This window comes from Carassius carassius, chromosome 18 (genome assembly GCF_963082965.1).
Source record: "Carassius carassius chromosome 18, fCarCar2.1, whole genome shotgun sequence".
Classification (NCBI taxonomy): domain Eukaryota; kingdom Metazoa; phylum Chordata; class Actinopteri; order Cypriniformes; family Cyprinidae; genus Carassius; species Carassius carassius.
The window spans coordinates 17193260-17216841 of NC_081772.1; the positions used below are offsets into that span (position 1 = coordinate 17193260).

The 23582-nt window shown below is 36.7% G+C and overlaps 2 protein-coding genes across 2 annotated transcripts in view; both read left to right on the forward strand.

The window, feature by feature from the left end:
• Positions 1–23582, forward strand: part of LOC132092571 (sphingosine-1-phosphate phosphatase 1-like) — a 52771-nt gene that overhangs the window by 11373 nt on the left and 17816 nt on the right. The gene's annotated exons all lie outside the window — the stretch shown is intronic.
• Positions 870–19573, forward strand: LOC132092570 (serine/threonine-protein phosphatase 2A 56 kDa regulatory subunit epsilon isoform-like). Its single transcript, XM_059498853.1, has 14 exons — positions 870–1347; positions 10668–10828; positions 12027–12223; positions 12340–12441; positions 12600–12692; positions 13000–13130; positions 14020–14079; positions 14330–14438; positions 14589–14642; positions 14753–14803; positions 15036–15155; positions 17454–17581; positions 18544–18645; positions 18726–19573. Exons 2-14 carry the CDS (start codon positions 10672–10674, stop codon positions 18826–18828), a joined length of 1407 nt encoding a protein of 468 aa, XP_059354836.1. The 5' UTR covers positions 870–1347; positions 10668–10671; the 3' UTR covers positions 18829–19573.

Below are 23582 nucleotides of genomic sequence, written 5' to 3' on the forward strand. Positions count from 1 at the left end.
AGTGCTAGAGCACCTTGCTAATTTCCACATCATAGCTAATTGTACAATACACATATTTAGGTTCTGTGCACTGCAGTATTTCACCATGGGTTGTTTTTCCACATTCATCAATCAAATTTTTGGGGAGTTGGCAGGTTTGGTGGACATAAAAGCAGTGACATCAGTGTCTAGTGGTGTGACATGACGTGCTTGCTCTGAAACTATTTTACATGATACCCCCCCCCCCCTCAAATCTAAAAAAAATTAATGCATTTTATTATTTTATGACTTCACAATAATTTTAAGGACGCCGTGGAATATTCATACTTTTAAAACAGGACCTGAAAAAAGCATCATCATCATTTTATTTGTCATCTACCAAGTTAGAAAGTTGAACTGAGTTCGTATTTTATCAAACCGTGCTCAGTTTATCTCGTACTGAGAATGAACCTTCACTGAGAACGGCAGGGACAAAGTTAAGATACTCTATCGCCATCCTGTGGTTGTACATACAAAGTACATCAAGGAGAACCGTAGAATATATTCTCCGTGAACTCTTTTCAAGTACCATAAGTAAGCATCATTAGTTTGTTGTAATGCGACTCACTTAAAGCAAACAGAGCCTGCGGATTCCGAGGGGACCACAACTCGGGTGACATTTCTCGCCACACGGGCATTTCTGCTCCTTGTCTTTATCCAATCTCCATCTCAGACGTTTGCGCCGCAACCAACCTCCACAGCTCCTCGACATAAATGACGTTTGAAATTCGAGGCGTGCCTAAACAGTTTTTGAATGACAGTCAGCCGACCAATCCACGCGTTCGTTGAGTAGAGAGTAGCCAATCATTGGCCTAACAGCTTAAATCCGCGTTTCATCATGCTAGGTTTTGCGGTCTGTTTTGAGCTTTTGAGCCAGGAAAAAATTGGCAAAGATTACTAGCACAGCCTGCTAACATATACTTGTGATAGCAGGTTGGCATTTAGTCGCTTAGTGAGTTTAGTAGTAAGGAGAAGGACATTTCTACCCTAGTGACCAACATCTGGGTATGTAGTCGGTCAGTGAACGTGTATGAATGTGGCTTTTGGCGCAGGCTGGGACGGCAGCTACAGGGATTAGCTGTACGGGGAGCTCCTGCTAGCAGTGCAATGCTGACATACCTTCAGACGGCTTGCTAATTATCTCAGAAACGGGAGTTTTGGTGTGACTTAAATCGGAAAAATCGTCACCATTCATTCACGGACTGTTTTCCAAAGCCGAGACCGGTTTAAACAGTCCGACAGTGAAGCGCTTGAGTTAGCTGGCTAGCCTGCAAGTACTAGGTTAGCTGCTTAGAACGAACCACCTGGACCCGAGAACCATCGAGAGAGGTAAGAAACCCAATTAAACACTGCATTACTAAGTTAATAGGGATTTTAGCGTGACATTTAACCCGCGGCTGGTTATTTAAAGCAGACTGACTAATGTTAGCTATTTATTTATAACTAGAGAGCTATGCACTCTAAAAGATCAAAGCCTCTGAGGTCGATTCGTGTTTACGCGCTGTTAAAGACACGATCGTGCTTTAATTACAAACATGTCATTCCGTTTCTGACATATTTGCTCACTTGATGGTTTTCGGAAACGCCTTCTTCATTTTGCTTCATGGGATAATGCGGTGAAACGAGCACTGGTTGTTCACTGTGCCATGAAGATAATTGTATTTTCTTCCCAAATGTTGAGTTATAGTCTTGGGCTCCTGTGAGAGCCTGATTAGCCTTTGATGGGATGAGAACATCATCTCACTTTCCAAATATGAAGTGATTTTATTTTGATTTCCCCTCTCAGCTCTTTTAGCAGCTTGCATAAGCCCTTTTTGATGCGTCCATTTGTTATGTTGTCCAGAATGCGTTCACTGGTTCGATCTTTGAACATAAATCCTAAAAAGCAGTGTAGGGTTTGTCACCTTCAGGTTTTCTTTGGCTTTTGCCGTTTTTACCAGGTCAACAGTCTTGTTGTTAATTGGCCTTGTCTTTCAGGCTCTTGGGAATGCAATATACTCCACACCTGTTTTTGTTCCACAGCTGCAGTCATGCGTTTCACGACTGACAACTGAGACTTTTCAGGCCTCTTCTGATCTCATGGTTTTATGTCTGGTAGTGTTTATAATGAGGCAGGACACACTTTTATCTGTCAAGGAATTGCATTTCATCAGAAAGTTCATACCAGTCACACTTGCTCGGATACAGAAAATGTAGTTAAACCTCGAGCAATGGGAGTGACTTGTAAAAACTGTCTGTAGTAATGATCATGATTTGGATAAAGCCTATTGGAGTACCTGCCTACAATATGTAGAAGGAAAGTTTGCTGTCTTTATAAACTCAGATCCAGTGTTCACTTTCTCAAAACAGTGAGTCAATGTAAAGGACAACTGTCTGTATAATGGTTGTAATTTGAGTCAGGCGTTCTAATCATTTAAATGAGTCAATTGTATGGTTCAGGGCCCTTCCTTATAAAACAAACACAGACTTAAACTCGCAGTATGTTCTTTAAATTCGAGGCTTGTGAAGCTTGATAATGGTTTCTTTGGGTCAAAAATGTGTTTGTTACTCTTGAAGATGGAAAAGATATAGTCAGGTGTGTCATGTCACATCAGATTTTTTTAACAATTTGATTTTAAAACAAAATAGTATTTTGTAATATTAAGTTGCTTAATTATTCGATTTTAAAAAAATGTCTAACATTGCTAAAATTGTTAATGTGCATGTCAAAATTTCAATGAGAACTTTCATGTTTTAAACCATCTGTCCACTTTCTCTGACTTTCGCTTGTGACTGTCCCTTTTTGCCTGCATTGGCAGTCACACAGAACTATCAGTTTAATCGTGAAGCGGCTGTTACCCTCCGCTTTTTCACCATGTTAAAAATATTGAATCTAAGAATGTATCCACAAAATCTGCCAATATGTTTAAAAGAAAAACAGTAGTTTTTTAGGATCAATCATTGTAAATAATTAATATTATTAAAATAATAATTGTGATTATACTTAGGATGTTCATAATTGGCCTTTTAACAGAAATGGTGCAAAAACTTGTTGCTGCTGTTTTTTTCTTTCTCTCTTCCAAAAGTTTTTTTTCTTTTCATCTGGAGTCCTGTTTAACAGAGAACACCAAATGGATGAGAACTGCCACTAGTGTCCCCTCAAGAAATAGGTGTGTGGTGATGGTCAGGCATAGAAATATAGGATTTTTAGTTTGACCCTTCTAAATAAACTCCAAGAGAGAGGTTTAAAACGTTTCAGTAGGTTACAGAACCCTTGCAGCACGCTTCAGGATATGTTAGCACAGCAGCTTGTGTGGTGAATTAACCACCGAGAACACATTGCACACTCTTTGTGGGATGACATCAAAAATAAATTGCTGTTGCCTGAAGAAATTTTTATATATATATATATATATATATATATATATATATATATACATACAGGTCCTTCTCAAAAATTAGCATATTGTGATAAAGTTCATTATTTTTCCATAATGTAATGATAAAAATTAAACTTTCATATATTTTAGATTCATTGCACACCAACTGAAATATTTCAGGTCTTTTGTTTTAATACTGATGATTTTGGCATACAGCTCATGAAAACCCAAAATTCCTATCTCAAAAATTAGCATATTTCATCCGACCAATAAAAGAAAAGTGTTTTTAATACAAAAAAAAGTCAACATTCAAATAATTATGTTCAGTTATGCACTCAATACTTGGTCGGGAATCCTTTTGCAGAAATGACTGCTTCAATGCGGCGTGGCATGGAGGCAATCAGCCTGTGGCACTGCTGAGGTGTTATGGAGACCCAGGATGCTCCGATAGCGGCCTTGAGCTCATCCAGAGTGTTGGGTCTTGCGTCTCTCAACTTTCTCTTCACAATATCCCACAGATTCTCTATGGGGTTCAGGTCAGGAGAGTTGGCAGTCCAATTGAGCACAGTAATACCATGGTCAGTAAACCATTTACCAGTGGTTTTGGCACTGTGAGCAGGTGCCAGGTCGTGCTGAAAAACGAAATCTTCATCTCTATAAAGCTTTTCAGCAGATGGAAGCATGAAGTGCTCCAAAATCTCCTGATAACTAGCTGCATTGACCCTGCCCTTGATAAAACACAGTGGACCAACACCAGCAGCTGACATGGCACCCCAGACCATCACTGACTGTGGGTACTTGACACTGGACTTCAGGCATTTTGGCATTTCCTTCTCCCCAGTCTTCCTCCAGACTCTGGCACCTTGATTTCCGAATGACATGCAAAATTTGCTTTCATCCGAAAAAAGTACTTTGGACCACTGAGCAACAGTCCAGTGCTGCTTCTCTGTAGCCCATTTCCTGCACATGCCTGTGCACGGTGGCTCTGGATGTTTCTACTCCAGACTCAGTCTACTGCTTCCGCAGGTCCCCCAAGGTCTGGAATCGGTCCTTCTCCACAATCTTCCTCAGGGTCCGGTCACCTCTTCTCGTTGTGCAGCGTTTTTTGCCACACTTTTTCCTTCCTACAGACTTCCCACTGAGGTGCCTTGATACAGCACTCTGGGAACAGCCTGTTCGTTCAGAAATTTCTTTCCGTGTCTTACCCTCTCGCTTGAGGGTGTCAATGATGGCCTTCTGGACAGCAGTCAGGTCGGCAGTCTTACCCATGATTGCGGTTTTGAGTAATGAACCAGGCTGGGAGTTTTTAAAAGCCTCAGGAATCTTTTGCAGGTGTTTAGAGTTAATTACTTGATTCAGATGATTAGGTTAATAGCTCGTTTAGAGAACCTTTTCATGATATGCTAATTTTTTGAGATAGGAATTTTGGGTTTTCATGAGCTGTATGCCAAAATCATCAGTATTAAAACAATAAAAGACCTGAAATATTTCAGTTGGTGTGCAATGAATCTAAAATATATGAAAGTTTATTTTTTTTATCATTACATTATGGAAAATAATGAACTTTATCACAATATGCAAATTTTTTGAGAAGGACCTGTGTGTGTGTGTGTGTGTGTGTATATATATATATATATATATATGGATCAGTGGTGTACCATGTCCTGTTTGTGATGTAAGGGTGTAATCATTTGGAGCTGCTTTGCCACCTCAGAGATGGGACAACTTTGCACAGTAGTAACAATTTCTGTATTTTGCATGGGTGTTTTACTGGACGTTGTAAGAGCATCAAGGTGTCCGTTTGTGAGCCGAAGCTTAACTGAATGTGGGTCATGCTGTAGAACAATGATCCTACACTCTTAAGTAAATGTATAACCAAACAGCTTCAGTAGACGACATTTTGCGCTTTAGAACAGCCAAGTCAAAGTCCTGACTCCCCAGCTGACATTTTCTAGCTTGACGTGAAGAGTTTAATAGTGCAATCTATGAACTCTGAAGAAGGTGAGCTTACATTTTACATTCAATTAATAGACTTCTCTTAGCAATGTATGGAAAGTCCTTGTGTATGATATTTTGAACATCTGATAAACAACTTGTTATCTTGATTTATAATACTGTAAGATGAATGGGGAATAAATCCTGGACTGTTGTTAAGTGTGTGGTGCTCTGTTTCTTAGCACAAATCACAAGCTCGTACTGGCAGGCTGTTTAGGACTATATTAGAGCACCATAGTGTAAACAAATCTGCAGAATGGAAAAGCAGCAGTCGGCTGTTCTTTAAAGTTCACTTTTACATAAGGCTCTTGTGGTCTTAAGTTTATCTCTGTTTTGGTAAGGCATCTACAGGCTACATGTGGCTCATTGTATGAAAAACAGATCACTGAAACCTTGTCACTATGGTGTTTAGTTGATGTTATGATGTCATTGTTTGTTATAATTTCAGATGTGTGAATTTTTATATTTAGTTTGGTTTTTTTTTTATTCATAAGCAGCAGTGAGGATGGCAGAAAACGCTTCCTTAAATGGCATGCCTTTGCCTCCAAAGTCCTTTTAGTTTATGACTGCTGTTATGACAGCCTCACATCTATCAGCCTGATAACTGTCAGCTACGCACTCAGTGGTGAAATTTATAAGTAAAGAGTTTTTGTTTGGCATGAGATCTTGCTTAAAGGATTAGTTCACTCTTGAATTAAAATTTCCTGATAATTTACTCATCCCTGTGTCATCTAAGATGTTCATGTATTTCTTTTTTCTGTTAAAAAGAAATTAAGGTTTTTGAGGAAAACATTCCAGGAATGTTCTGCCTATTATGGACTTCAATGGGGATCAATGGGGTGAAGATCCAAATGGTAGTTTCAATGCAACTTCAAAGGGCTCTACACAATCCCAGCCGAGGAATAATGCTCTTGTCTAGAGAAATGAATCCCCATTGAAGTCCATTATATGGAGAAAATGCTGTAATGTTTTCCTCAATTTTAATTTATTTTTGACTGAAACAAGACATGAACATCGTGGATGACATGGGTGAGTAAATTATCAGGAAATTTTAATTCAGGAGTGAACTGATCCTTTAAATGTATGTCATCATGGCCTTTCATTTTGAAAGTAGTTCTCTTTTGCTTCATTTGTTCCACAATTATCCATAATTTCTTAAATGCCAAGGGCATTTGTCTTTTGTAAAATTACATCAGTCTACACTGGATTGCATAAGTAGTGTTTGATTTCATAATGAATGCTTTGATTTGTTATTGAATACTGAACCAATGGTTCTATCAGTAAACCCATGAAAAAAAAATTAGGTGTGTATACCCTGTGGCAAACTTTTTTTATTTTTCATTTGTATTTAATATTTGTGCAAATTAGTCCTATTATTTTGACAACTTTAAAGAGAGCAAATATGGAGATTAAACAGAAGAAGGAAAGAAATGCAAATAATATGAGGCCAAGGCAGAGCACTTGTAATGGTGCAAACATTCAACCTACCAGATAAGTAGACTTAAGGGAAAATTTGGTCTTCCTTACATTAACTTTCAGACGAGTCTTGCTTTTCCTTGTCAGCAGATACAAGGTTTTTAATTTGTAGATGTTTGCTAGTCATTGTTGATGATGTGAGTTGTAACTGTGGCTGTGAGGACTCTCTGTTAGCAAACACCCCTTGCAGGAATCCAGAAGAAAGTGAAAGGTTACCTAGATCATTAACTTTGAGCCAGTGAAGGCTTAGGTTAGTAGTAAAGTAATATACTGTACAGTAAATAAAAAAAAGTCAAAAGCCTTTGCAGTGAAATGCAGATGTCTATTGTGGTATGGATTAAAATTGATCAGTATACTGGTTGGTTGCTCATTTTAATCTCATTAATGTTATTTAATAAATGTGTTTTATTATCTAATGCATTATGAGTAGGGATGCGCGATATTAGATTTGTGCCAATATTTGATATGCCAATATTTTTCTAATTATTTTGGTAAATTGCCGATGCTGAAACCGAAATATATTATCTTTTGTTTTGAAACAACATCAAGTCTCTCCTGTGCCGAAATTATAGCCCAAACTAATTATTTTTAACTTTGGTTAGTTTTGAGCAAAGACTTATTTGTTAGAACTAATAAACATTATTTATTGAGAGTACATTGAAAGTAACTATAATAAATTCAATCTCTGACAGATGCAGTTGAAACCTTGACATTTTATCCGTGGATTTAACATTCAAGTGCTTTTTTTAATCATACTTACAGGTTGTGATTCAGAGGAGGAAGAAGCTGGTCCAATTAAACTGGGTTATGATCCTTCCTTCAATAACAACCGACTTCTGAATCCCGCATTTAGGTTGCTGTAGTAGCAGTCATCATTAAAATGATGGGGACACAAGATTGGGGCATAGCTGGTTAAAAATGAACTTAAACCATTAATTCTTCACAACCTTGTCCTGACTCCTTTGGCAGTAAAATAAATAAATAAATAAATAAATAAATAATGGATTTACCTTCACAGTGCAGAGCACAGCGTCTTCTCAACATGATGCTATCCACAGCAATCCTCTACAGTGTTTGAGGAAGGGGAGGGGGTTCAAGTTCTCCCAGGTACAGGTATATATATATATATATTAAACGGTTGAAATAAAGAAGTTAATGTTCAACTTATTGTTCTTCTTTTTATTTATTTTTTTTCTCCGTGGTATCGACTTGGGTATCAGGAATAGTGTAGTTTTGGTGGTATCAGTACTGACTGCTAGATTTTTGGTATCTAGACATTATAAACTGATGATACACTAATGGTCCCCTTGTTTTTCCTGGCCTTCATTTAGGTTTATTTTTGGTAAGCTGGAACTGAAATTGATGTGACCCAAATGTAGGACACAGGGCACATCAATAGACCCCCTGAAGATTTTCTCTGATGAACAAAGTATCTGCGCCTGCTGTGAAATTAATCAGCTGTCTGTTACTGTCATCTGGCTGCTACCATAGTAGAGTTTCAGGATGTTAACATTTTAGCTGAAAAGACAGGTGCAGTTGGGAACTAAGAACTAGTTTGTACTTTGTAGTCAAGATGAATGATGTTCATCACATTCTACATGGCAGTCTTTTTAAGCACCTAAAAAACAAACCTGGGGGGTATTCCAGAAAGCAGGTTATGTGACATACCCGGGTATGTTTAAGAGTAAGTAAGTTGATAACCTCAACTTTCGGTTCCGAAAAAAGGAGGTAACTTTCAGGGTATGTTAGTTGTCACTCACTCTCTGAACATAACTTGCTCCGGAGCAGGTTATGTTCCAGGGTTAGTTCACTTCAGCGAGCCTTCAGTGGGTGTGACAGATACCGCACAACATTATATACTATAAATATATATATAATATTGGATATGTTAATGAGGAAGTACTAATATAAGTAATAAATAAGGCAATATATTATTCTAATATGATTATTTTTTTTATTGGCATATATAAGAGTTATCTGTATAAATACTATGTAGGTAATGTTTTACTTAATATATATTTATATATAAAATATATAATATATTTTATTTTATTACATTTTTATATTATCTCACACATGGATCGGCATTTTCTATAATGTCTAAATTTAAATCAAAATACATATCTGATATGACTTAATATAAATTAGCATAAAACAAACAACAAAATTCACATTCTCAAGGATTAAAGATTAAATGGAAATAAATAAAAATTGCACAGCCATCAATTAGGTGGCGATATGCACTAAGCATGTAAACAACTAATGAACAAAAGAAGAAGACAGAAACAGCTTTTTCATAGCGTCCATTTCTATAGTGATTCGTCGCTCTGTTGAGAATGTCTTGAGTCTTAACCAGGAACATACTCTGAGTTGAATGAACATACTCCCGGATGTGTTGTTGGAACCACATACCTCGAGTCAGCAAGGTTTGGGGTTAATCAACCAAAAGTTCAGGGTTTATTTCAACGGTAAGTTTACCCTGCTTTCTGGAATACACCCCTGAACTCTTGGTTTATCAGTTGGAATGAGTCTGATTCACTCACTTACTGAATCTCTCAGAACGGTTCTTGACTTATCCATGCAACCTCTAGTCATTACATTCAGTCATGTCCAATTATGAATTAACTAACTGTTACTTAAAAAAAAAAGAAAAAAGCATGGCATGGTACAACCAGTGTAATTTTCAATTTGTTTTGGTTTTTGTTTAGTTTTTGGTGTTGTTTTTCATTTTAGCTTGTTTTATGGTTTGGGTGTTTTTATTTGGTTCACTTTTGTTTTTGAGTGTTTGTTTATAGGGTTTTGAGTGTTGTTGATTTTTCGTTTTTGATTTATTTTATTTTAACTTTTTTTTAAGTGTTTTAGTTTTTTTGTTTGTTTTTTGTTTTTGGCTTGTTTTATTTGTTGTCGCTCATCTTTTTGTCCACCGTTACACGCCACTCCTCCCCATTCGAGGGGAGATATGGCCTTGCTAAACACGTGTACAGTGTGAAGTCCCCACCTCTTTCTGCTACTCCTCCACTTCCTGCTCTGTCTGGTAGCAGCACTAAACCTGATTACTTCCTGTCCCATCTGACCCATGGTAATCCCAGTGCATGGCATTCCTGTGGGTGTGTTTTGAGCGATGACATAAGGCTGAGAAGCCTCAGGGACACCAGCCTTAGTACAGTTTAACCTGTAATGGCCCACTGCTGTTTACTAACATTACATTTGAAAGGCAGGTTGAGGGCTTGAGTGCACATCTGGCATTTAAATTCATAACCGCGTGTCTGTGATGCCTAAAATGCCTCTTGCATAGGAAGCTCACTAGCTTTTGTCACTAAGATTGAATGTTCTGCTTCTCAGTAAAGCCAAACATCTGAATATGTCTCTCCCGTGGCCTCATGGGATATCAAAGTGAATTAAATGCTTCAAAATCTCGATGGAAGTAGTAGGTCAGCCAGATACTTTTTGCTTACTATTTTATGAATACAGAGTACAGACATGCTACCCTTTTCCATAGTATTCTAGTAGGGAATATTTAGATGGTAATATGTAGTTTGCATATTTAGATGCAGCCATTAAGTGCTATGGACTTTCATTACTGCTCCATATTTAATTTACATGAATGAAAAAGTGTTCGAGTCCATTCAGTGGGTTGCATTAAGACATGGGTCTTAATGTCTTTTTTTCACATCTGATTTTTTTCCACTAATTTATTTCCTGTTGACTTTAATTAAAATTTAGCCTCATTTTATGTGATTTTCATTCATTCTGCACATTATCACTGCCTGTTCTCTGTTTTCCTCTTTCTTCGTCACCCGTAAACTCTCTCTGGCACAGGGCTATGTCTTCAGCAGCCACCACAGCCCCGTCGGTGGACAAGGTGGACGGCTTCACCAGGAAGTCTGTCAGGAAAGCCAAGCAAAAGCGAGCACAGAGTTCGTCCCAGTTCAGATCTCAGGACAAGCCCATAGAGCTGGTGCAGCTACCTCTGTTGAAAGGTAAACTGTGTTTACGTGGCCAGATGAAGATAATGGTTTGCTGATGTCATAGTGCTCTGACCTAGTTTTATTGGTCTGATAGAGCTGATATGGATGGTTGTACTATAATAACAGAAAAGGAAAGCAACACACTGAATGAAGACAAACTGTCACTGTGTGACCAGGTGAAAGGTTTTAATTTTCAAGATGGGATTGTTCTGTAAAGTTTGTGTCATGTTGTCACAGTTTTTATGTTGTTTTAAAAAAAAAAGTATTTTATGTCTCTTATGCCCAATAAGGTTGCATTTATTTGAAGATAACCACTGAAAAAACAATATAATATTGTGAAATATAATTTAAAATAGTTTTTATTTTGAGATATTTAAAAATTGAATTCCTGTGACAAAATTCCTTTTCAGCACTATTACTTCACTCTTCAGTGGCACATGATCCTTCAGAAATCATTCTAATATGCTGATTTGCTCAAGAAACATTTCTTATTATCAATGTTGAAAGGTTGTTGCTTAATATTTTTGTGGAAACTGTGATGCATTTAGATGCATCAAGATTCTTTGAATAATCGAAAATTCAAAAGAGCGTCCTTTACCGTATTTTCCGCACTATAAGGCGCACTTAAAAGCCTTTAATTTTCTCAAAAAATGACATTTTATCTTATAATCTTATATATTTTAACATTGTAATTATCATTACTGTCACACTTGATAAATTTAATGCATCTTTAATACTTTTATCCAGCAATTTCTTTTTTTAAATGTTTTAATTTAAAAAAAGCCAGTTCGCCTAAAGTGTATTTTATCACATTAATCATGAACATCTTGGACTAACATTTGACATCCACACAGTATCTAAATATACTTATGAACAGTATATCTATTGTTTTATCATTTAAAAACTAACAAACGTCTTTGAAGTTTTGCTGTGTGCATATGCTGTCTGTGTAAAGTGTTTAAATTGCCACAGTAAGTGGTTGGATATGGCACATATATTACCTGGTCTCAAATGGATTTTCAAACTCATGCCCTATCAGCTGGAATATTTAGAGGTCAGATGAACCTCCAAGCTGATGTATTTTAGGCTTCCTACCAACACTCCTGAAACATGAGACAGATTACAGTAGGAAAGTCAAGGAGGTTGATGTAAACCATTTGTTAGTACTCCTGGATTGTTTTTCATTAACTTTCTCTTTCTGTCTGTCTAGATGTTTCTGCTCAGGAGCAACCAGAGCTATTCCTGAAGAAACTGCAGCAGTGCTGTATTCTGTTTGACTTCATGGACACACTGTCTGACCTCAAAATGAAAGAGTATAAACGGTCCACCCTGAATGAGCTGGTGGACTATGTCACCCTCAGCCGGGGGTACCTGACTGAGCAGACCTACCCCGAGGTGGTCAAAATGGTGAGATTTAAAGATTAATAGCACACTCTGTGATTGTAAAGTTTCTCTTATTGTCTAGTTTATATGCATATATAATTAAGAGAATCTCAAGTGTTGCCCCTTCTCATTTCTCACAGGTGTCCTGCAATATTTTTCGGACTCTTCCACCTAGTGATAGTAATGAGTTTGACCCAGAGGAGGACGAGCCCACGCTGGAGGCCTCATGGCCACACTTACAGGTAGACAACAATCGGCAGCATCAGCATTTTAAAATTGAATACATGTAAAAACAATATGTCAAAAAATATTGGCTTTAAAAAGTCTTATAGTTGAGATAATTGCAAGGTTTCATTTCAAGCACAAATTTTCTGATATCGCTCTTCTTTTTCCACTTAAGCTCGTGTATGAGTTCTTCATTCGCTTTTTGGAAAGTCAGGAATTTCAGCCTAGCGTTGCCAAAAAATACATTGATCAGAAATTTTTATTACAGGTGAGTGATGTCTGTGAAATGTTCTTTTGTCTTCTCATCATATCATATATCAAATGAAGCCAGTATTAACAGTACAGATATAGCAGTTTGAACACTTCAGTTGTGGTATTTTGCGGTCAAATCTTTTTTTTTGCATAATTACCACTAAACTGTACATTTGACTTGTCAATGGTTACCAGTGCCCTAAAATATTTTTTATTTTATTTTTTTTTTATTTCTTTTATTTTTGTAGCTATGTAATAAGAAGGGTAATTAAGCAGTACACATTGCTCATATAGTTAATAAAACTCCTCTTCTGAATTTCTAGCTCTTGGAGCTGTTTGATAGCGAGGACCCACGGGAGAGGGACTGCCTGAAGACAGTTCTCCACAGAATCTATGGCAAGTTCCTTGGCCTCAGGGCCTTCATCCGAAAACAGATAAACAACATTTTTCTTTGGTAAGTAACTGTCAAGTGTTTTAACTGTGTATATACTAGTGTTGCAAAAGACCGGGTACTTCGGTACCAAGTCGGTACTAAAAGAATGAAAGTGTCATGGTACCAGGTTTCTTTAAGTAGGCTACCGAGGACCCGGTCAACCCGGTTCTTGACGCATACAGCGCTATGATTTCCGCGAAGCATAAAACGCAGACGGAATCTCAAAATCCAGTCATGAAAATGAAACTTACATTTTAATATGGACAGGCACCGGATTTGTCAAAGTTAGCATAAATTAATCAAATCAAATCTACATATGGACCAGTATCTGTAAATGTTAAGCTGCAAAAGTTGGTTGAAAAGTTGAAGACGCTGCATGTTCTGTGTGAAGGAATGAATGGCAAAATAAAAGTACATTTTTACATAAGGCATTGTGCTAGAAATATTACTATTATGTAGTAGAATGTATGTGATACTGCTACTACTGTTGAAAAAATTAATAAAACTTTATTTTTTAAAGAAATAAATCACACTATTTTTCCCATGTTTAAATTTTAATAGCAAATCAAATTTAAAATTTAATACCAAAAAATTAAATTAAATTAAATTTCATTAATTAAAAGACAAATTAAATTTGGATGAAACTTGTTTAGAAAAACTTTAAACACTATTGTAAATAAGTATAAAGAATGCCATTGCTTTTATTTTTAGTGATAAAAAGTTTTTGTTCTTTTTATGAGCATATTTTTGTGTTTTGCTTTGGTACCGAAACTGGTACCAAGAACCGTGGATTTTCACTGGTATCGGTACCGAATACTGAAATTTTGGTACCGTGACAACACTAGTATATACAAAATTAAATATTAAGAGGTGCTGATATACCTCTTTTTTTTCTCTCTTGGTCTGACAGTTTTGTATATGAGACAGAGCACTTCAATGGTGTAGCTGAACTGCTGGAGATTTTGGGAAGGTATGTCATATTTTAGGACCCATTCTTTGGCTGGTAGTGATGTGGAGAAATTTAAACCAGGAAATAGAAAGTTTTGAAATACATAAACGGTGACACACAGAGGTCACATTCCTGTTTTATTTTACTCTACCCTGTCTTCAGTCCTGAGGCATCAAGAAGACTGAGTCTACTGCATATTATCAGTTTCTTTCATGGTTATGAGTGTCAGAACAGAAGTGAAGTCTCACACCACACGTCTTTGGTTTTACAGCATCATCAATGGTTTTGCACTTCCTCTCAAAGCTGAGCACAAACAGTTTCTGGTGAAAGTGCTGCTGCCTCTTCACACAGTGAAGAGCTTGTCTCTCTTCCATGCCCAGGTACAGACATTCAGCTGTTTGTTACATCTACACATGTCTGTGCTTGCTTGTTGCATTTCAGGGGCAGAAGAAACAGATTCATGTTTCCATGTTCATTTATGAATCGAAACATTTGAAATGCATTTGTTAATCTGAAGTCATCTCTTGTAGCTGGCCTATTGTATTGTACAGTTCCTAGAGAAAGATCCCACGTTAACAGAACCTGTAAGTGTTATTTGTCACAATTATTTTCCTCATTCTTCATCAAGTTCCATCTTGTTTCAGTTAGTTTCTAAAGGAGTTTTACTAGTTGGCTTCTTTTTTTTTGTGATCAGGTGATCAGAGGCTTATTGAAATTTTGGCCAAAAACATGCAGTCAAAAAGAGGTAATGCCTTGATTTTATGGAATTATTCCTGTGGATTGTTAATCCATTGTCCATTTTTTTAATGATTTGCTCTCAGAATGAAAATTTTTAATTGTTGCAACTTCTACCAGAACATAATGTATCTTAGCAAGTGATTTATTCAACTAAATTCTGTATATTTTTTTCAAGAGAAATGCTGAACATGTTTTCCTAAATGTTTTTTTCTTAACCTCTACAACATTTTATTTTGTAGGTTATGTTTCTTGGAGAGTTGGAGGAGATTCTAGATGTAATTGAGCCCACTCAGTTTGTCAAGATCCAAGAACTACTCTTTAAACAGATAGCTAGATGTGTATCCAGCCCCCATTTTCAGGTAAACACACCACACCCTAAATCCTTCTTACAGACCCTGTAAATATCTTGTAATAGCTAAAACTTAAATGTGAAGATTTTCAAAAGTTCCCATCGCTGCAGCATCACGGGTTGTTAATTTTCTGTTCATAAGTGAGAGAAACCATGCTTCATATTTGCTCACATTACCAGTAGTGGTCGACCGATTTATCGGCACCGATAGTTGCTAGAACAATCTACAAAAATCCATACCGATAGTTTTTACGACGTTGCGTCCATTGCTGGAGCATCTGAAAAGGTGCGTTGTCATTATACAGTATGAGAGCTGCCTGTGGAGGTGGAATCACTGATTCCTCATGCTGTTTGTTTTGACACGTGAGGCTGCACGCTGCAGAGAGCATGGCACTTTAGATGACGATTTAAAGCATCGACAACAAACTGCAGTACATATTTTGAGATCCTTAAAAAGTAATTCATTTGTTGACTTAATGCTGCATCAGTAATGAAAAAAACAGTATGTTTGTTGTTATGGCAGAAAGCACGCTAACATTAGCAGTACCTCAAGTGGTTAAAACAATCTGACCAAACAAACGTAAGTTTAATCCAAATGTTTAATGTCACATTTGTTACCATCTATTTGCATTAGCTTAGCATTTGCATGTCCATACTTAAAGTTAGTGATGTGAGAGAGAACATTGTTCATGCAGCCAACAGAAATCCTGCCACACCAGAGCTCCACTCACATAGTTTTCCATTAAATTGCATTATATTTGTCCCAAATCGTAGTTATTGTGCACAATAATTTCACCCTAGGCTGCAAGATTGTGTATTGTGCACTTTTCAGTGACACATTTGTCACACTTTTTCCTTTCCTTTTTGCTCCATTTTCTTTTTTTCAAACACCGAACTTCAAACTCATCGACGCCACTTTAATCATTCCTGAAATTTTGCCTGTTTGTTTTGGACCGCTGCTTGAATTGAACGCGACGTGTCCGGTGTGAGATGCCTGTGAGTTGTTCTAGATGAGACGCGGCGCTGTGCTTTTTGCCTGGTGCACGAATGCCATATTTTGTTATTTTGATCAGATAATCAAGTTTTCTAAAATGGAAACAAATAAAGTGTGAGTATACATACAATGTTTATGTATATGTATGTAATTTCAATGGCCTTTGTGTAGATATTTAAAGATGGCCATCTTTAAAGGAGCATTGCGTAGGTTCTGAAATTACTAACTGTTACTGACACCAGTGGCCGTTAGAGGAACTGCAGCCAGTTTCATGCTCGTTCTCAGTGCGCACGCTCTTTTATTTTTTATTTTTTATTATTATTTTTTTTTATACTTACGAGGAGTGTCCGTGGGTGTCTGAATTGTGCTGGAGGCTGGTCGCTTCTTTCCATCCGCAGAGTCCATTTGAAAACGCTATTGCCGCTGCTTACTATAATTGCTGGCGTGCCGTACGGTTGTAAGCCCAAGTAGATGAGAATGCGCATGACGTCACATTTTGTGAATTTTCGCGCCAATTCGGGCCCGACTCCACACACAATTGAGCCTACAGGCTGATAGAGGCAACCGTGGTGGACAGTCGAGGTGTCATTCTTTTTTTATATCATGATTGGCTCATACATGTACAAATGAAAACTCTATCTTAAAGATTTTTTTTTTTTTAAGTAAAAACCTCCACATAGCTCCTTTAAGCATGACTGTTTATATTTTTATGAAATGGTAACACCTTACAATAAGATTCCATTTGTAACATTAATATTAATAAAAGCTGTAGTATTAGTATTATTCGATGAACTATGAACTAACATTGATCAGTGTATAATTCATATTTAATATTAATATTTTTCTTCTATTTAAAAACTAATGCTTATTTACATGTTTTTTTTTTTTGGTCGTTACGTTCAGCATTATTATATTTTTCATTCAGTATCTAAAAAAAATTTTTGGTTGATTTTTCAGTTTATAAATCGCTGTGGTGAAACCTTGCTATCGGTAAAATCCACTATCGGTCGACTTCTAATTACCAGTTTATTGTAAATATCAGTATGCAATTTTGATCATTAATATCACAAAATTCTGGGCATAAGATCTATTAAAGAAAAAAACAGGTGTTTTTTTTTTGTTGTTGTTGTTTTTTTTTGCTTCAGCAACATCGACTCTGCTTTCACTATTAAGTGTGGTTCAGCTACCTTATGTCTTTGGCATTAAAAGTGCAAGTGAAAGCTTCAGGTTCTGCAGTCTAAAATCCCTGTGTAGAACACTACTGACATTAAAATATTATAAATGTTTTAAAATGGAGGTTGTATATTGTTTCAGGTGGCAGAACGAGCTTTGTACTACTGGAACAATGAGTATATCATGAGTCTGATTGAGGAGAACTCTAGTGTAATCCTGCCTATCATGTTCGCCAATCTCTACAGGATCTCCAAAGAGCACTGGAACTCGTGAGTTTCAGTAATATTTAAATGGATTATATTATCTTTACACTAAAAAAAAAAAAGTCTTCAGTGTTACATGATCATTCTAATATGCTGATTTGCTGCTGAATAAACATTATTTTTATTAATATTTTTATTAACCTCGATCTCCTGGAGGACAGACTTATGTGACCCTGGACCACAAAAGTCTTAAGTTGCTGAGGTATACTTGTAGCAATAGCCAAAAATACATTGTATGGGTCAAAATTTTAGATTTTTCTTTCATGACAAAAATCATTAAGACATTAAGTAAAGATCATGTCCCATGAAGATATTTTGTAAATTTCCTACTGTAAATATATCAAAACTTAAATTTTGATCAGTAATATGCAATGCTAAGAACTCCATTTGGACAACTTTAAAGGTGATTTCTCAATATTTAGATTTTTTTGCACCCTCAGATTCCAGATTTTCAAATAGTTGTATCTCGGCCATTGTCCTATCCTAACAAACCATACATCAATGGAAAGCTTTTTTATTGACCCTTATGACCGGTTTTGTGGTTCAGGGACACATATCATTATACACTTACAATTCATCAAAACAACATGCACACTCAAAGTAAAAACATTATCAATGTTGGAAACAGTTGTGCTGTTAATAGTTTTGTGGGAAACGTTTTTGTTGTTTTTCAGGATGCACTGAATAGAAAGTTCAAAACACAGCCATTTATTTGAAATGGGAAGGAAATCTTTTGTGACATGATTAATATCTTTACTGTCATTTTTGAATGATATAGCCTTACTGAATAAAATTAGTTGCTTAAAAAAAAAGGGGGCCCAAACATTAGTATATATTGTTATTAACATTTTGATCAAAAAGTCTGAACCATAACAAGAATGCTATACTTGACTGGTATTGACCGTTTGCACTCATTCCTGAACTTTTGACGAATTGGTTTGATCATGTCTGCTTTTCTCCACCATCAGGGCAATATCAGCTTTGATTTACAATGTGCTCAAAGCATTTATGGAGATGAACAGCGCCTTGTTTGACGAACTTGCCGCCAACTACAAATCAGACAGGCAAAGGTAACAAACAATGTAACGTATCGTTGTAAACTTCTGCAGTTTACAAAGCAGCTCTTATAAGTTCTATTTTATTCCTTCAGGGAAAGGAAGAAGGACAAGGAGCGAGAGGACCTATGGAGGAAACTGGAGGATCTGGAGCTCAGACGGGGCATCCAGAACAGCGACGGTGTCATTGCCACCTAACATAGACCTCATCTCTGCCCTTCTGTGTGGCCACAACCAATCCTTTTCTACTCTGCCACAGGGACCCCGTCCCTCTATTTGCTTCTCATGCTGCGTACTTTACCGCACACTCCCTCGTTCATTTCCTCCCTTTCAACAGCACTGTAAATAATCCTCTCCCTCTTTCCTGTATCATACTACTACGCTGAAAGAAAGAAGAAAAAAAAAACTGAAATTTTGAAGAGACTTAATATGCACTCCTCGGTGTAAAAAAATCGTAAAATGATAATCAACTGTGGTCAAAGGATATATTTAAAAAAGAAAAAAAAAAACCTTTCAGTTCAGAAATTGTTCAGCGTCTCCATGTCAATATATTGTTCTTAAGGAAGTACCCTGAGACTAAGGGAACTGTGCTCACCCTACGATTAAAGATGTCTTATGCGAGGATCCCGTCATCATCACAAATCTTTTTTTTCTTTTTTTTCCCCCATCCCTTATGAAGAGAGACTTTTCCATCTAGAGAGAATTTGACTCCCCTGACTCAGGGGACACAAACCAGAAACCCATGACGTGAATACAAGGAAAACAGTGGAGAAAAAAAAAAAACATTAAACATCATCTCTGTGCTGTGCATTTTTTTTTTCTTTTACAGGATGATTGGCCTGGTACTTTACTGTAAAGTAGGGACATGTCCCTAACTTAATGTGCGAGATGGGCCGCAGTCAGCTACGGTGGTATACTTCACTTAATAAAGAGGACAAACCTCTCTGAGGACCTTTATTTTTTTAACTTGTGAACCAGGTTAAGATCTGGTCATAGTTTCATGCTGTCTGCTGTGGAGACTCTTGGGAATTTCAATGTGTAAATTCAGTAGTTACCAAGGGTACATCAAGCTCCGTTTCTCCGACACTAGCAAGGACTCGTGGAATTTCAGTGGCACACAGTGTTCAGAGCTCATCCAGTGTTTTTAAAACCGCTAAGTGACATTTTTCGTCAAGAACATTCTAGACTGCTTCTCATGGGCCATCCAGGTTTCCACTGCTCCGCTCCAATCGTTTTAATTTCAGGGTGGGTGGATGTCATCTACATGAGTGAGCTGAGCGAGACAAGGTTTTTCTTTCTTCTCATTAGTGTTTGAAATGAAATCCTGCTTATGTTGGGATTTTTAGGGCCTGTGTAGGTAAACACTGATCCGGTAGGTCATAATCTGTCTTCTGAAATACCAGCCACCAGGGCAGGCTAGAACTAAAAAGCACTTCGAGTTATAGTTCATTAGATGTTCTCGTGGGACTTCAGCCCCTTTTCTTTTCTTTTCTTTTCTTTTATTTGAAGTCCCAACAGTCGTGGTTGTGGATTTTACATGTGAGGAGGATGTATTTTTATATATATAAATATTCATATATATATATTCTTTTTTTTTCTGGGCTTAATCACTTGTCTGTCTTTTTTATTTTTCTTGTTTTAATTCTCCCAAAGCTCATCGTGTGTTTTATGATGGTCCAAGTTTGATATGTAAAAAACAAATGAACAAAAAAAAATTAAAAAGAAAGGGTTTGATGATAGAATAAATCGAATTATTTTAAAAAAGAAAGAGATATTAAATAAACCTGTTTTTTTGTGATAAACTGCTTGCTCTCTTTTTCTTAATTGCTTTTGTTTCAGTGTAAAAAAAATTGACTTCGAAGTGTTACATTTGACAAGAATTTGAAAATGTAAGGTTTAAAAAGACACATGTATCAGTTTGATCTAATTAACCCATGAGGCCTAGTGTCTTTTTTTATATCTATTATTATTAGAGCATACAAATTTATTTATTTTTTTATCTGAAACTAGAAAGGCTTAATTAAGTTAAATTAGGTTAGAGCATTAATGTGCAGTTTAAATCCAGTAGGTGGCAGAAGGCTCATTCCAACAGCTCAGATGAGTGTGAAACAGGAATGAATAGATTCCCGCTATGAGAAGGACAGTTATGCTTTTTGTTTGAACTATTTATCAGAAATTCATACAGGTTTGGAATGACATTGAGGGTGAGTAAATGTTTACAGAAAATACAGAAACTTCTTTGTGTGTGTGTTAAAGATAAAGTCAAGCTTGACTACAGAAACTATATACAATGTATACATAAAAAAATCTTAATAGATTTCTCTGATGTGAGAGACCCTTTAATTTGAATGCCTTCATCTCGCACTGGTGGCTAAACTCAATCTTTGAACGCCAGTGAATTACACTAGGATGACCATAAGTCTTGGTTTTTGGTGTCCTGTCCCGGAAATGTCCGCGTTTTACAGCCATCAAATCCTCTGCAAGTCTGCAACAGTCTTACTGTACATTGCTGGTTACCAGAACAAACGTGTAGTGAATATTTTCACCAAAAGAGGGCGCTGAAAGCTACACTGATTACTTGGGCTCTCGCGCGCTGCTTCTTCTTCAGCAATGAAGAACAAAACCTGGACAAAAGTAGTCAAATATTAAAGCCTCCTCCAAATACCCACACTTGCGGTCTTTGCACTTGAATACTTGATTTACTTCTATGACGTTTATTTAGGTTTGAATCTAAACTCTGCAGTTCTCCAGTCCTCCACAAATTGAGTTTTACACCCCTTTACAAACTTTATGCGTACTAGAAACTTCCAGGCAGGTGTGTTGTGGCAAGTTGGAGCTAAACCCTGCGAAACACTGGCCCTCCAGCACAGAGTTTGGAGACCCCTGAGATAACATGTTGCTTCATATCCAGCGAGTCACATTATCCAGCAGAGTTACCCTTTTTCTTTGCTGTCATTGGTAGTCTAGTGGACCTCCATCAGAATTGTAACTAAAATTGGAAAAATTTGTGAGCACTGTCATGAATGAATATTTCAAAGACAATTCCAAAGTTTTATCACAAGCTTTAATCACTCTGTATATTTACAACACATTTTTTAGTTTTGGCAAAGAAAGCTGTCATGATTCTTAAGTATATAAATCAATACATGAATTTTAAAGAAAAAAAGAAAAGAAATTTGAAAGAAAAAGAAAAAACTTTAAAAATAGTAAATAAGTTTATAGTTGAGTTCAAGACTGAGTTCAAGTTATAGCTCTTTCAACCAGTGACTGAAAACTGGTCTTCTTATTAGCATTACAGTATATAAACAATTGCATAGGACAATGCAAGGCACAGTGTCATAAGTGCACTTAAACTGAGTGAAGAAACAAACTCTATGCTACATTAAAGGCAAGAGAATGACGGTTCGTTCATTCTTCCTCTCTAGAGCAGGCTTGATTCATCAACCCTAGGATAGTCTCTAGCACCTTGCAGGCTCCGGAAAGAAGTCCTTGAAGTCGAACTAAGGAACGACTGATGTGAAGAGCAATCAGAAGTAATCAGTACCACTTCTGGTGTCCAATAACATGGTCATCTGAGAACAGCAAGTACTCACAGGAAAGCTTTTGGTAAGTATGAACTGCAAGTTTTCGGTTGCTTTAGCAGATAGTTAACCTACACACTGTTTAACACATTTCCAAAACAAAAATGCAAGGGCTACACATATCATTTGACACTTCTACAAAAAAAAAAAAAAAAAAAACACATTAAGGAACCATTGTTTTTTCGAAAAGGCCAAATATTTAACTGCGCCATTACCAGCGGTGCAGTTTATACAGCATGACCACACTACATGCCTGAGGAAAAAAACAAGTCTGAAGAACAAAGCCATTTGTTTGAGCTGATCTTTAAAGGGGAAAATGAGGGGGTGGCTTCGTCCAGAGGCAAAACAGAGCAGTTAGACAATGTATAACCCCGCTCCTCAGTAAATACATAAGTACTTCAGCTGAAATAGGGAGTTAAATGGTGATAGTGATTTTTCTTTCACAGTACTGGATCATATGGAGAACTATGAATGCCACAAAAACAATAATGCTAAAAAAAAGACAATATAAAGGGAAATCACTTTTCACTTTAAAAAACTAGACCTTTGACATTTAAAATGTTAAATTAAACTACAATCATACATCAATACGGTGCTGCAGGGATTACGTATTTTTTGTAGGCAAGTGTTGATGGGTTTTGTTGAATGGGTTTTTGTTTAAATGCCCACAATAAGGTCTCTTATGAACATTAGCTCAAGATATTTTCCTGTTTTATTCTACAACATAAAATACACCAGTAATAGCCCTTGTGACATTTTTACAGCTGTAACTTGTCTTGAAAAAGGCAGTTGCTAACAAGAGGCTAAATGAGACTACAGGGATTTTCGTGGACATTAAACAGAAATACCATCACACCAAAAAGGAAAACAGATCTAACGTACTCAGTCGTCAGCTTTTACTATCTCAGTGTGTATAAAACCACGCTTTTGGAAACTACTGTAACTCAGACTTCAGGGAAAATGTCACAGCTATAAATTTCCTTGAGGGGGTTAGGCATCCCAATGGTTTTGTTTCCAGGTGTACCATTTAAGGACACGACACGCGTCTCCCGGAAATCTTGTAGAATTCAACCAATCACATGACGACTTGGAAAAACTCCCGAAGTGTTTCCCATTTTGTGTGCCTTATTCATCAGAAATTCAGCCGACGTTCCATGGACTTGATGTCTGAGGCTGAAACTACAGAGTGAAGTTAACTTCCAGGTTGGCCTATAAAAATACTTCATCATTGCTGCAGTGCTCTCTAACTTTGTTTTAAATCGCATTTTAAAATAGCAACTGGCAGTTGGATTAAGGAAAAAACAGTGCTTCATGAAAATACCATTTAAATGTTGCATTTAAAATTATTTATTAATTTATTATTTGTAACTT